At 30.0% G+C, this 14,740-nt stretch overlaps 1 protein-coding gene across 1 annotated transcript; it reads left to right on the top strand.

Annotated features, from left to right (window-relative positions):
* Positions 1-1,916: 1,916 nt before the first annotated feature.
* LOC107433497 (cucumber peeling cupredoxin) lies at positions 1,917-2,946 on the top strand. The gene is made up of 2 exons (XM_016044785.4): positions 1,917-2,239; positions 2,338-2,946. Exons 1-2 carry the CDS (start codon positions 2,053-2,055, stop codon positions 2,799-2,801), a joined length of 651 nt encoding a protein of 216 aa, XP_015900271.3. The 5' UTR covers positions 1,917-2,052; the 3' UTR covers positions 2,802-2,946.
* Positions 2,947-14,740: the final 11,794 nt, after the last annotated feature.

Here is a 14,740-nt window from a genome sequence, read left to right as displayed (position 1 = left end):
CTTTTTTTTTTTTTTTTTTTTTGAAATAAGTAAATAATCTACCCCTAAACGATTCATTTTTTACCGTAAGATCAGCTCTGACTGAACGCTGATAATGCCAGGTCCTGTCCCACTATTGATACTGAGGCCCAATGGGCTGATTGAAAAGGATAAGGATCCACTGTAATTCAGAGAACTTTTCGGATGTTAACCCAAACTTATATGCTCCAGCCCAAAGACCTTTAGACATAATAACCCAGGAGTATAACCAACTTATATGCTCCAGCCCAAACACCTCCGGTGTGTCATTGTGGTCCTTTTGCACGTATCACGGGCAGAACACCATGAAATGGAGAGGAAGTGATAACATGGTGTGACGGTGCAAAACCAACTGTAATTAAACATAATTAATTAATTTACTGCAGTTTAAATCAATGAATTTATACCCATATTGAGGTAGGAACACAAGGCTCTAAGCTATCAATAAGTTATAGCTGGGTGCCCGAATTTCTCATATTATACAGGAAAAAATAAACTACTTGTAGTAGGGTTAGTCGAAATATCATAATGACACGGGAGAAATTATTATAATGATTTTAAAAAAAAAAAAAAATTTCAAAGTCTTTGAGACTTTTAAGAAGTCTAGAAGGTAATCCCAGTAATTGATGACAACCGTTTATATGACCAAGAAAACAAACGTTAAGTATAAACAAACCAATGCGTCCATACTTAGCATGTAGTGGTTTGACAATAGAAATGTCAATTTATATGTCTTGAAAATCACGTTGTACTGTCCTTAATGGGGCTGTTTTTTTCCGAAAAATGGAGACCACAGGATGGCTTCAGAATAAATCTTTAAAACCCGAATTGGGAATGGATCAAGATCGGGGAATAAAGATCCCAGTCCGTATATATTTATTTATTTTTTTATATTTTATATATTTTGACTATTGTATTTTTTAAAGATATATTTTATTATAATTATAAATTTGGACTTTCATATATTTTATTATATTTTTATTACATTTTAGTCATTTTATTTACATTTTATTCATAAAAGAAATTTTTTTTATATAAATTTCTCAAAAAAAATTATATCAATTATTAAAAAAAAATAATAATAAATGGGAACAACCGCCTTGCCCCATCCCTGATTGATAAATCTCTGTCGCTAGCCCCGCTTCTAAAAAAATGGAGAAATCCATTAGAACGGGATGAAAAATTCCCCACGGGGATGAGGACCGGATTTTAAAAACCGTATCTGGCCCTGCCCGTTAACATTCCTATTTGATAGGGACTTTACCAATATATCATTGTTGTCAATTAAGAAAAAAATTAAAAGATTAGAAAGGGAAATTTTAATTTCAGACCCTTAAATATGAAATTTAAAAATTATTATTTATAATCATTGTTATATGTGTTGTTTTAAAAGGATGATTTAATTTAATTAATTATTTCTTGAAAAAATGTTTTTATAAAAAGAAAAAGAAAGAAAGAAATTACTGATTAATCATGAATATAAATTCGCAACATATTATTTCTTTCAATTTGTGAGACATACATTAATTTCTTTCCAAATTGGCAACCCGAAAATTATTGACATAAAGTTCAACGCGGGAAAAAGAGGAGGGGGGTTGGGTTGTGTTGTTAATTCACATTGAAGAGGTGGGTATATTGCAATTGCAGTTGCATAACATTCAAAAAGTTGTAAATGAAAGTTTCCACTTTGGAGGATCTAGGGGACCAACCCCTGTACACTTTGAGAGCTCCTTATAGTTGACCGGCGTCCATGCTTCTAGCTTCTCTGACGCTGCATGCAAGCAAGCTTGGTCAAGTTCTACTACTTTTCTTCTCCCTCTTTATTATTCATCCGACAGACAATTACTTAATTCCATTTCAACCCCATCTCTCTAATAAACTCGTCTTCAACTTTTTTCCTACCAACTTCATTACTTATCTATATATATATATATATATATGCCATATTACTTATCGATTCCACACAACTAGCATTCGATCTCCTCGATCAGTACTATATTTACAAATTAAGTTCTTTAAAAGAGAGACAGAAATATGGAGAGGTCCACGAGTAAGGTTTTGGTGACTTTTGGTTTCATTATGGCAGTGTGTATGCATTATGTGGCTGCACAAACAGTGCATGTTGTGGGAGATGCTAGTGGTTGGACCGTTCCTCAAAATGGTGCAGCTTTCTATCAAACTTGGGCTGCTAATAAGAAGTTCGTCGTTGGTGATATTCTAAGTAAGTCATTTCACTTTCTTTATTTGCTTCTTCTTTTTCTTTTTAATTCCATTTTCTAATAATTAGTTTATATTTTAATTATTTTGTTTGATGTATAGCTTTCAACTTCCGGACTAATGCCCACGATGTGCTCCAAGTACCAAAAGAATCGTATGACAAATGCAGTTCCGACAACCCTATCGACCAAACCATCACCACCGGCCCAACAAACATAACAATTGATTCCTCAGGAAACCTCTTCTTCATCTGCAGTGTTGGTGACCACTGCCAGGGAGGCCAGAAGTTATCTATCGCCGTCTCTGCCTCACCTCCCGGCGCTTCACCACCTTCCGGAAACACTCCTGCTCCACCTCCACCTCCACCTGCCACTACTACTGCACCTCCTACCGCCACATCCCCCACCGAAGCGTGCGCTCCCACTCCATCATCCTCTCCTTCACCATCATCATCCACTCCTGGAGATGGCTCTTCGGTTCCACCACCGCCTGGTTCTTCTTCATCCGCCATTTTGGCTGGTGTCTCCTTGTCCTTCATCTCCATTGTCATGGGCTTCTTCTTTTAGACTTTTGTCGGGAGCTCATTCTTATAGTCTAAGGTATTGGTTGTGATATTAATTTTTTCCTTTTTTTTTTAATTGAAGGAGTTATATTGATTAATTTGGTCTTTATGTCATAATAAAGTATTATAGATGTGTGTGAATATAAAAATATATATATATATATATATATATATATATATATATAAATTCTTTTTTTTATTAGAAACACAATATTTGTAATATCTAAGAGCCTTTATAACAATGATTTTTAATTTAGAGAGTATAATTTTCAAAATTTTTTTATCCAACTTCTATTTATCAATATTATTTCTCTTTATTTTTTATTTTTCAATAAATAATTAGTCTCCATCGTTACAAACAGCTAATTGCAACAGAGTGTTTATATATATATATATATAATAACTATGAAATTAAATAAAGTTATTAATTATGCATTGATAATTGTAAAATAAATATGAAATTAAATAAAGTTATTAATTATGCACTGATAATTGTAAATGTAATAAATAAATGTATTACGTTTTATATAGAAAGTGAATTTATTTGTAGAATTAAAACTTATCTTATATTTTGACTTTTTAATTTGAAAAATCTATTTAAATAATCAAAAATAGATGAGCCTCTTTAAAATAAAGAAACCAAGACTTTTTAAATAATCTATTTAAGAAAAGTTTCTTGTTAAGAACCCTCAAAATTTTTATTTTGTTCCTGATGTTTTTGAGATATCCAATAATCTAGAATTCTTAGCTATTAAGTAAATACTACGCGAAAATTGATATCTGGCGACATTCACTTAGTGACGCTACGAAATAAACACATCTGAAAAAACAAAACCGTGACTCTGAGGTTAACACGTCAGTAAAAATTCGATAAATATACGACGCATCTAAAAACTATCGGCTTCAAGAGGTCGCTAAAAACAAAAACTCACGACACATCCGTTAAGGGTCGCTGAACATAGGGCTAACCAGAGTCGCCATTAACACCGCGTGTATATTTTATCTGAATTGTATTGTACGTTTAAATGCTACTCATAAAAAATGAATACCAACCATTAATCTATGTTTACACAATAATAAAATTTAATTATACGAGGTTGTTGTTTAATTATATAATTTTTTTGGTACAGTTTATTATTGTAAATCTCTTAAATAGTATTTTTTTTATTTCAACTACAAATAATCAGTAAAAATATTAGAGCGACAAAATAGAGATTTTTTTTTTTTTAACATATGTAGCTAACAGGCGACGCATTAGTTATCATGTGCGTCGCCTGTTATCTTCCATTTTGTTTTTTTTTTCTTTTTTGGATTTTTGTTCTTTTTATCAATCTAGTTTCATTTCAACAACAAATAAGTAGTAAAACTATTAGAGAGACAAAACCGAGCTTTTTTTTTTTTTTCTTTTTTTCCATATAAAGCTAACCGGCGATGCACTATTTATATTGTGCGTCACCTGTTATCTTCTATTTTTTTTTCTTTTTTGTTTTTTTTATCAATCTAGTTTCATTTCAACAATAAATAACCAGTAAAAATATTAGATAGACAAAACTAAGCTGACTTTTTTTTTTTTTTTTTTACATATATGGCTAACAGGCAACATACTAGTTATCGTGTACGTCACCTGTTATCTTCCATTTTGTTTTTGGTTTTTTTTTTCTCTTTTTTGGTTTTTTGTTCTTTTTATCAATCTAGTTTCATTCAACAGTAAATAACCAGCAAAAATATTAGAGAGACAAACTGAGCTGCTTTGTTTTTTTTTTTTTTTTTTTTTTTTTCATATATAGATAACAGGCAACGCACAAGGTAAGTTGTGCCTCACCTGTTATCTTCCTTTTTTTTTTTTTTTTTTCTCTTTTTTGTTTTTTTGTTCTTTTTATCAATCTAGTTTCATTTTAACAACAAATAATCAGTAAAACTATTAGAGAGACCAAAACGAGCTCTTTTTTTTCATGTAAAGCTAAACGGCGATGCACTATTTATATTGTGCGTCGCTTGTTATCTTCCATTTTTTTTTATCGTTTTTGGTTTTTTGTTCTTTTTTATCAATCTAATTTCATTTCAACAACAAATAACCAATAAAAATATTTGAGAGACAAAACTGAGCTTTTTGTTTTTTTTTTTTTCATATATAGATAACAGGCGACGCACTACTTATCTTGTGTGTCACCTGTTATCTTCATTTTTTTTTCTTTTTTGGTTTTTTGTTCTTTTTATCAATCTAGTTTCATTTCAACAACAAATAACTAGTAAAAATATTAGAGAAACAAAACTGACCTATTTTTTTTTTTTTCATATATAGATAATGGGCGATGCAATACTTGCCTTGTGTGTCGCCTGTTATCTTCCTTTTTTTTTTTTTTTTTTTTGGTTTTTTGTTCTTTTTATCAATCTAGTTTCATTTCAACAACAAATAACCAGTAAAAATATTAGAGAAACAAAACTGAGCTGTTTTTTTTTTTTTTCATATATATAACAGGCAACGCACTACTTATCTTGTGCGTCACCTGTTATCATTCCTTTTTTTTTTCCCCCTCTTTTTTGGTATCATCCCTTTTTTTTTACCCCTCTTTTTTGGTCTTTTGTTCTTTTTATCAATTTAGTTTCATTTTAACAATTTTTATATATGTAACAGGCGAATCCACTATTTAGTTTGTGCGTCACCGGTTTTTTTTATTTATTTATTTTTTTTTCATTTTGTGTTTCAACTGTTTTAATTATTTTTAATATTGTTTGAATTTTTGTAAAATTGGTATGTTTAAAACAAATATTAACTTATGTTCGAATTTTACAAATTGGTCAACTATATCTTATATGTACAAACAAAAGCCATTACACTACCCTACATAGATATTCATTGGTTTGAGATATTTGTGATCATCGCTGTTTCCCATTCATCTCTAAGGTTGTTGACATGATCAACTTGTAACCAAGTGACATCTTCATACTGAACATGAGAAACTTATGTTAATACATATATAAATAATCGTAAATATTAATTATTACATAATAGAAATATGATGAAATCATTAAATTAATAATAATTTACCATTGATCTCAAGTCCCGGGGAGGAACATTGTTCCTAATGATATCTCACATTATCATCATGATATAGTAACCGCATTTCATACTCCCGGGCTGTATCGGTGTCTAAATTTGTAAACAGTAAATGATGTGTAAATTAGATACAAATATATACAAGTATTTAAATTAATTAACAACTAATAATACTCACTTTGTAAATAATAATTATCTTAGTTTTTTGCCATCGAAGTTTCTTTTCAGGTGTCTTCCCTTTGTTCCATTCAACGAAGGAACTATATAGAAATACAAATATTGTATAATATTATATTGTAGCTTCAAATTCACATATTCAATATAAGAACAATTAATTAAAAAAAATTAGAGTTATTAACTTATTCATCGAGCAGCGATTTTAGATCCTTATTAATTATATTATTATGAGTCTTCATAGAATCATAAAACCATGCTACTGCTTTGTATACATCAACAACACATAGCATCCAATATTCCTACAAACACCAATAAATATTTTAGTTAATATAAGGTGTAATTTTGCAAATTAATAAGTTAACAACATAATTCAATATAAAGTAACACAATTTTACCTTGCACGGTAGGGAGAAAACAATAGCTGATCATTTCTTGCATCTTGCCATCTATGCACTATATTTATTATCCGTCCATGAGGGTTTGGATGATCAACCGGTGCAATACTATCCGGATGAACAAAGCAATAATTCCCTTCAGAGGAGCCCGTCAATCCATCACATAAATGCCTACATAATCCGATTACAAGTAATTATAGTGTTTATAACTAATTAAATTGAAGAATTAGTTAAAAACATATCCAATTTTAGGTTACCGTATGTAGAACAAGATGCACTCAGAAGATAATTCTTGCATGTAACAAAAATCCTTTATGTTGTTCCTCGCTATGCACAACGGTTGTTCTTCTCCAAAGATCTCTTTTTTCATATTAAATGTCCATAAATGATCACTCTCGACGTCTTCGATTCGACATAGCAACTCTCGGATCGGTGGGGTAACGACTAAGGGATCAACATTATCATCTTCATCATTCTCAACATGTGACTTTTTCGAACTTCCCTACAAATATCAACAAAAAACATTTAAAGTAGGACAAAAATGAAATTATTTAAAACTTCATTATTATTTATAACTGCATCGAACAATACCTCCTTAGATGGTAAAATAACAAGATCTCTCGGCCATGCAACAAAAGCACCTTCAACATCACCAACACGTATAATGTCAAATGATGGAATAGGCAAAAGGGCAAATCCGTCAATAACATCATCAACACCATGGCACATATCCGTTGGCAGTGAAGGTACCAAAGTGCCATGTGCTACTATATGGCTGATATTGCCTTGTGCAAGAATGCATTTTACAACCTGCAAAGTTAAAAAAACAAAAAAAATAATTAATATATGATCACATGACAATATAAAAACTCGATCCCATGACCTTATGGAGGTAGGTAGGGGTCTTCAACCACGGGGTGTATACAGATAATAATAACCCACTTAAACATATATATATATATATATTAAAATTCATCCAAATACCTTGATAGATGTCATGGGTAATGGATAGATTAGAGAAGCATCATCCCTAGATGTAGATTGGGTCCCATGAGCTGCGACATCATCAACTGGGGTACTAGAAGTAGCAACATCAGCGACTGATCTTTTGAGCAGCAACATCATTAGCTGGATAGGAAAGCGACGGGATGTCAATACCACATGCCGATATGAGCACGTCAACTTGGGTAGCGCTGCTGCTGCTTTAATTTCTGACGATCGCAACAAGACCTTTGAGAAGCATATCCATTTTTTCACTTCTCTCCGACTTAGTCTTCTTTTGTGAACTTTGCTTAGGAATATGGAAAAAGTTAGTTATCGTGTATCCTTTGCCTCGACCCTTAAGCCTATCTCCATACTCCTCTTTTCCCAAAGCCTGTGTGAGGATATCAACCTGTGGTGAAGGCCGAATTTCTCCTTCTGTAGACTTCTTCTTTAAGACATTCTACAATATATTTATTAAATGATTAAATATATCAATTTATATAATAATGAACTAAATAATAATATATGCAACAAATATTCATAAAAAAAATACAATTCTCACAATTTTTTCCGCCAATTGTTCAGTTTCTTCATTTGCATATTTTCCATCCTTCCTCATACGTGCCCGTATCCATAGGTCATCTCGGTCTACATAATCTTGGGTGCCTCTTTCAAGTTGCTTCAAAAGTTACAAATAAATTAATTTTAATTATGCAAGTGAGTAACAATGACAAAATTAATAGAGTTAAATGTAAATAAAATAAAATTGCATACAATGGTTCTTTCTAATCTTTCGTAGCCCCTTGCACCCATTCTATGTGGATACTTGTTTAATTTCTATTTTTCCGAATATATGTGACTTAATGCCTACAAAATACATAAACACATGTACATATTAGAAAACCCACATAATTTAAGTAACCATGACAAACTTTAATTTTTATATAAATAATGACAACACAATTTAATACAACATTAACGTGCATTAAATAAAACTATACCTTGGATTTATCTGAAAACCTTTGTTGTACAAAATCATCCCACACCTCTTGGCTTATGAATTCATACACTGAGGATGGATGCTTGAACACTTCGGGTGTGTCAATATAAGGTTGAATAAAATGTCTATATAAGTAAGTCTTGAATTTTCTCCATTTGTCACAGCAATCTTTTAATGTTACCTTCCTAAAACTATCACCTTTACCCGTATATTGCTGCAAAATTAAAATATACATATTTAGTAACATTGATTGATAAGTAAATGCAGTAAGTTAAAAATGCATGGTAAATGCATTCAAATTACATATGCAAAAAATAAATTATAAACCAATCATCAATTAAATATGACTCTTAATAAACAAGATTTAACAATAATGTACTACGTACCTTTATATTGACCCATAGGTTATCTTTTAACCCATGTGGCACACCTCTCCAATTAGATATATTAATTGGTATTGTGCTCCTAACCAACAAGCCCTCCAAATTGTTCATTCGAATGGCCTCATTGTTAATAGCAACTCCAACCTCATTATATTGAGGTTCCAATCTTTTTTCCCCCCAAAACCTTCCTAAAGCCTTTCATCATCGTAGCCCCTCATTTTCTACGCATTGGGGATGACGTAGTTAGTCTTTCCATATCACTGGATGGTGATCCAGCGCCATCCTTATTTGAGATGGCATGTTCATTAAAATGATCCATAATTCTTCATTAAAAAAAAAAAAACATAAGCACAAATTAATATTACCAACAATATGAACATAGTGTGTATAATCAATATACCATTACTAACAATAATAAACGATAAATTCATGTAATTTATTTACCAGTTGATGCAGTCAATAATATCTTTTTAACATTTTCAAACACAAAAGGCATCTAAATGGCTAATGGATTGTGAGACGTACAAATGATGTCGTTTTAACACACGCAACAGGGAACCCGTTGACATTTACTATGCAATTTATTACGGCTATATCTTGAATTTAAACATATAAACACATAATACAAAAATTAGCATATCATTTTGCATTACATACAATTGAACCCCACTCAATCAATATAGTTATTTATCAAAAAAAAAAAATTAGCTAACCGATTGTTGAAGACAAGACATAATTTTAATAAAATAAAACCCCAACAATATAAAAGTAACGAAAAAAAAAAAAAAACAGCAAACAGAAAAATTTTTGAAGCAACACAACACATACACCAACAATCAAGAGAAACATCCAGCCACCACAGCAGGCGATGGCACGGCAGAAACCCAGCAAACCAGTCCTAGCGACGCCACGAAAAAAATCCCAACCACTCAGCCCCGCGACAGCGAAGCCCAAGGGTCACCCAACCCGACGACGGCCATGGGAAGCCCACGACTCACACAACCCGACGATGACAACGGCCATGGCAAAAGGGTGAAGTGCTTCCAACCCAAATACTGGTAAGAAGAAGAAGTAGAGGAAGATGGAACAATGAAATTTAGGAAAGAAAACCACAAACAAACCCTTCAAAGAAACAGAAAGCCTAACGAGAGAGAGATCCTTCAAAATATTTTGATATTTCCTATATTGCTTCCAACACTCAAATTACTTTACTTGGGGTTAATATTGAACATAAAGCCCATAGAAAAACATGCCACTTTATTTTTTAATATTTCATGATTATTGGGTTACTTAAGAACATCTTAGGGGCAAAAGAAAATATTTAAATACACAAAAAAAGGAAAAAAAGAACTAAAACAAAAAATTAGAACGGGCGACTCGTAAATCTAATTATGTGTCGCCTAAACCTATTTAATTAAAAAAATGTTTTTTTGGAGTGAAAAATAAAAAAACTAAAAAATATTAAGAAGGGAACAGGCGACGCATAATGGGAACTTGTGCATCACCTGTTATGTATTACAAAAAAAAAAAAATATAAAATAAAACAATCTCAGATATCTTAGTCTAATATTTTCACTGGTTATTTGTACTTGCAATAAAATAAAATTGAAAAAAAAAAGAAAAAACTATCCCAGTTATATTGATTAAATATTTTCACTGGTTATTTAAAGCTTAATTAAAAGTAGATTGATTACGTAAACAAAAAAAAAAAATTTGGAAAACAGGCAATGCATAACTGGGCCTTATATGTCGCATGTTATGTGTTACAAAAAAAAAAAAAAATTAAAAAAATCTCACTTATGTTACTCAAATATTTTCATTGGTTATTTGTATCTATAATAAAATAAGATTGATAAAAAAATGAAAGAAAAAAAAATTTGGGGAATAGGCGACGCATAACGGGGCCTTGTGCGTCGCCTGTTATGTGTTACAAAAAGAAAATTAAAAAAATCTCACTTATGTTACTCTAAAATTTTTACTGGTTATTTGTACTTGTAATAAAATAAGAGTGAAAAAAAAAACAAAAGAAAAAAAAATTTTAGGGAACAGACGATGCATAAAGGGGCCTTATGCATCGCCTGTTATGTGTTACAACAAAAAAAATAAAAAAAATCTCACTTATGTTACTCTAATATTTTCACTGGTCATTTGTACTTGCAATAAAATAAGATTAAAAAACTAAAATTCAGAAAAAAAAAAAAAAAGAATAAACTATCCCAGTTATATTGCTTAAATATTTTCACTGTTATTTCAAGTTGAATTAAAAGTAGATTGATTACGTAAACGAAAAAAAATTAGGGAACAGGCGACGCATAAAGGGGCCTTATGCGTCGCTTGTTATGTGTTACCAAAAAAAAAAAAATCCCACTTATGTTACTCTAATATTTTCACTCGTTATTTGTACTTGCAAAAAAATAAGATTGAAAAAAAACAAAAGAAAAAAGAAGAAGAATAACATGCGATGCATAGAGTAGATAGTGCATAGCCTGTCAAAAAAATTTTAAAAAAAAAAGAAGAAAAAACTATCTCAGTTATGTTGCTTAAATATTTTCACTGGTTATTTGAAGTTGAATTAAAAATAGATTGATTACATAAAATAAAACAAAAAAAATAAAATTAAGTGAACAGGCGATGCATAAAGGGGCCTTGTGCGTCGCCTGTTATGTGTTACAAAAAAAAAAAAATTAAAAAATCTCAGTTATGTTACTGTAATATTTTCACTGGTTATTTGTACTTGTAATAAAATAAGATTGAAAAAAAATAAAATTAAAAAAAAAGAAAAAACTATCCCAGTTATGTTGCTTAAATATTTTCACTAGTTATTTGAAATTGAATTAAAAGAAGATTGATTACGGAAAGAAAAAAAATTAAAAAAAAAAATTGGGGAACAAGCGAAGCATAACGGGGCCTTGTGCGTCGCCTGTTATGTGTTACAAAGAAAAAAAATTAAAAAAATTTCATTTATGTTACTCTAATATTTTCACTGGTTATTTATACTTGCAATAAAATAAGATTTAAAAAAAAAACAGAAGAAAAAAAAAATTTGGGAACAGGCGGCGCATAACGGGGCCTTCTGCGTTGCCTGTTATGAGTTACAAAAAGAAAATTAAAAAAATCTCACTGATGTTACTCTAATAATTTCACTGGTTATTTGTACTTGCAATAAAATAAGATTGAAAAACAAAACAAAAGAAAAAAAAACAATTTTGGGGAACAGGCGAAGCATAAAAGGGCCTTATGTGTTGCCTGTTATGTGTTACAACAAAAAAAAAAAAATTAAAAAAACCTCACTTATGTTACTCTAATATTTTTACTGGTTATTTGTACTTGCAATAGAATAAGATTGAAAAAAAAAATTCAAAAAAAAAAAGAAAAAACTATTTCAATTATGTTGCTTAAATATTTTCACTGGTTATTTGAAGTTGAATTAAAAGTAGATTGATTACGTAAACGAAAAAAAAAATTTTTAAAAAAAAATTGGGGAACAGGCGACGCATAACGAGGCCTTGTGCATTGCATGTTATTTATTACAAATAAAACAAAATTAAAAAAATCTCACTTATGTTACTCTAATATTTTCACTGGTTATTTGTACTTCAATAAAATAAGATTGAAAAAAAAAAAAAAACAAAGAAAAAAAAAATTTGGGGAACAGGCGACGCATAACGGGGCCTTATGCGTCGCCTGTTATGTGTTACAAAAAGAAAATTAAAAAAATCTCACTTATGTTACTCTAATATTTTCACTGGTTATTTGTACTTGCAATAAAATAAGATTTAAAAAAATAAAATTCAAAAAAAAAGAAAGAAAAAACTATTCCAGTTATGTTCCTTAAATATTTTCACTGGTTATTTGAAATTGAATTAAAAGTATATTGATTACGTAATCGAAAAAGGTTAAAAAAAAAAAAAGAAATTTGGGGAATAGACGACGCATAACGTGGCCTTGTGCATCCCCTGTTATTTGTTACAAATAAAATAAATTAAAAAAATCTTACTTATATTACTCTAATATTTTCACTGGTTATTTGTACTTGCAATAGAATAAGATTAAAAAAAAAACAAAAGAAAAAAAATTTTGGGGAACAGGTGACGCATAACGGGGCCTTATGCATCGCTTGTTATGTGTTACAAAAAGAAAATTAAAAAAATGTCACTTATATTACTCTAATATTTTCATTGGTTATTTGTACTTGCAATAAAATAAGATTGAACAAAAAAAAAATTCAAAAAAAAAAGAAGAAAAAACTATCCTAGTTATGTTGCTTAAATATTTTCACTGGTTATTTGAAGTTGAATTAAAAGTAGATTGATTATGTAAACGAAAAAAAAATAAAAGTAAAAATTGGGGAATAGGCGACGCATAACGGAGCCTTGTGCGTCACCTGTTATGTTTACAAAGAAAAAAAATTAAAAAAATCTCACTGATGTTATTCTAATATTTTCACTGATTATTTGTACTTGCAATAAAATAAGATTGAAAACAAAAAAAAACAAAAATTTAGGGAATAGGCAACGCATAGCGAGGTTTTGTGTGTTACATGTTATGTGTTACATAAAAAAAAATTAAAAAAATCTCACTTATGTTACTCTAATATTTTCACTGGTTATTTGTACTTAAAATAAAATAAGATTGAAAAAAAAAACAAAAGAAAAAAAATTTGGGGAATAGGCGATGCATAAAGAGTCCTTGTGTGTCCCTGTTATGTGTTTCAACAAAAAAAATTAAAAAAATCTCACTTACATTACTCTAATATTTTTATTGGTTATTTGTACTTGCAATAAAATAAGATTGAAAAAAAAAACAAAAGAAAAGAAAGAAAAAGAAGAGAATAATAAGCGATGCATAGAGTAGATAGTGCGTCGCCTGTCGAAAAAATTTTCAAAAAAGGTCCCTTTATGGTCTGAAACAGTCTCACAGGCAATCGTACAAGAGGTTTGATTCATTTATGATCTCTAATGGTTTTAAGAGATGCAGTTATGATAATTGATAAAAGAAAAAAAAAATAGAAGAGAATAACAGGCGACGCACGGTGTAGACAATGAGTCGCCTGTAACCAACATCTTTAAACAAAAAAAAACAAAAAACTATACCAGTTATATTGCTTAAATATTTTCACTTGTTATTTGAAGTTGAATTAAAAGTAGATTGATTACGTAAAGGAAAAAACAAAAATAAAATTTAAAATTTAAAAAGGGAACAAGCGATGCTTAATGGGACTTGTGCATCGCTTGTTATGTGTTACCAAAAAAACAAATAATTAAAAACATCTCAATTATGTTACTCTAATATTTTCACTGATTATTTGTACTTGAAATAAAATATGAATGATAAAAAAACAAAAAAGACACAATAAAAAGAATATAAGGCGACGTATACTTTATACTATTCATCGCCTGTAACGAACATCTTTAAAAAAATACAAAAAACCATCTTCGTTATGTTGATTAAATATTTTCACTTGTTATTTGAAGTTGAATTAAAGGTAGATTGATTACGTTAACCGAAAAAATAACTATAAAGATAAAAAATAAAAAAGAGTACAGGCGACTCAAAATAAGCTCTGTGCGTCGCCTGTTATGTGTAAAAAAACAAATAAAATAAAAAATCTCAATTATGTTAGTTTAATATTTTTACTGATTATTTGTACTTGCAATAAAATAAGATTGATAAAAAAAAAAAAAGAAATAAAAGAGAATAAATAAAAAAATATACAGGCGACTCTGTGTGAAACTGATGCGTCGCCTATTTCCTTTAGAATGGAATTATATGGAGACGCATGTTTCATTTAATGCGTCGCTTGTTATTTCAATATAAAAAAAAAAATTTAGTCTATGATAAAATTTAAATTCAAATAAACTATCATTGATACCCAAAAATCTGAAAGTTCATCTCATTGAACATACTTACATCGAGCAATTGGTCTATAGGTCCTTGTTACATTAG

The sequence above is a fragment of the Ziziphus jujuba genome, chromosome 1, assembly GCF_031755915.1.
Source record: "Ziziphus jujuba cultivar Dongzao chromosome 1, ASM3175591v1".
In the NCBI taxonomy this organism is placed as follows: domain Eukaryota; kingdom Viridiplantae; phylum Streptophyta; class Magnoliopsida; order Rosales; family Rhamnaceae; genus Ziziphus; species Ziziphus jujuba.
This window is presented reverse-complemented; position numbering and strand designations above follow the sequence as displayed.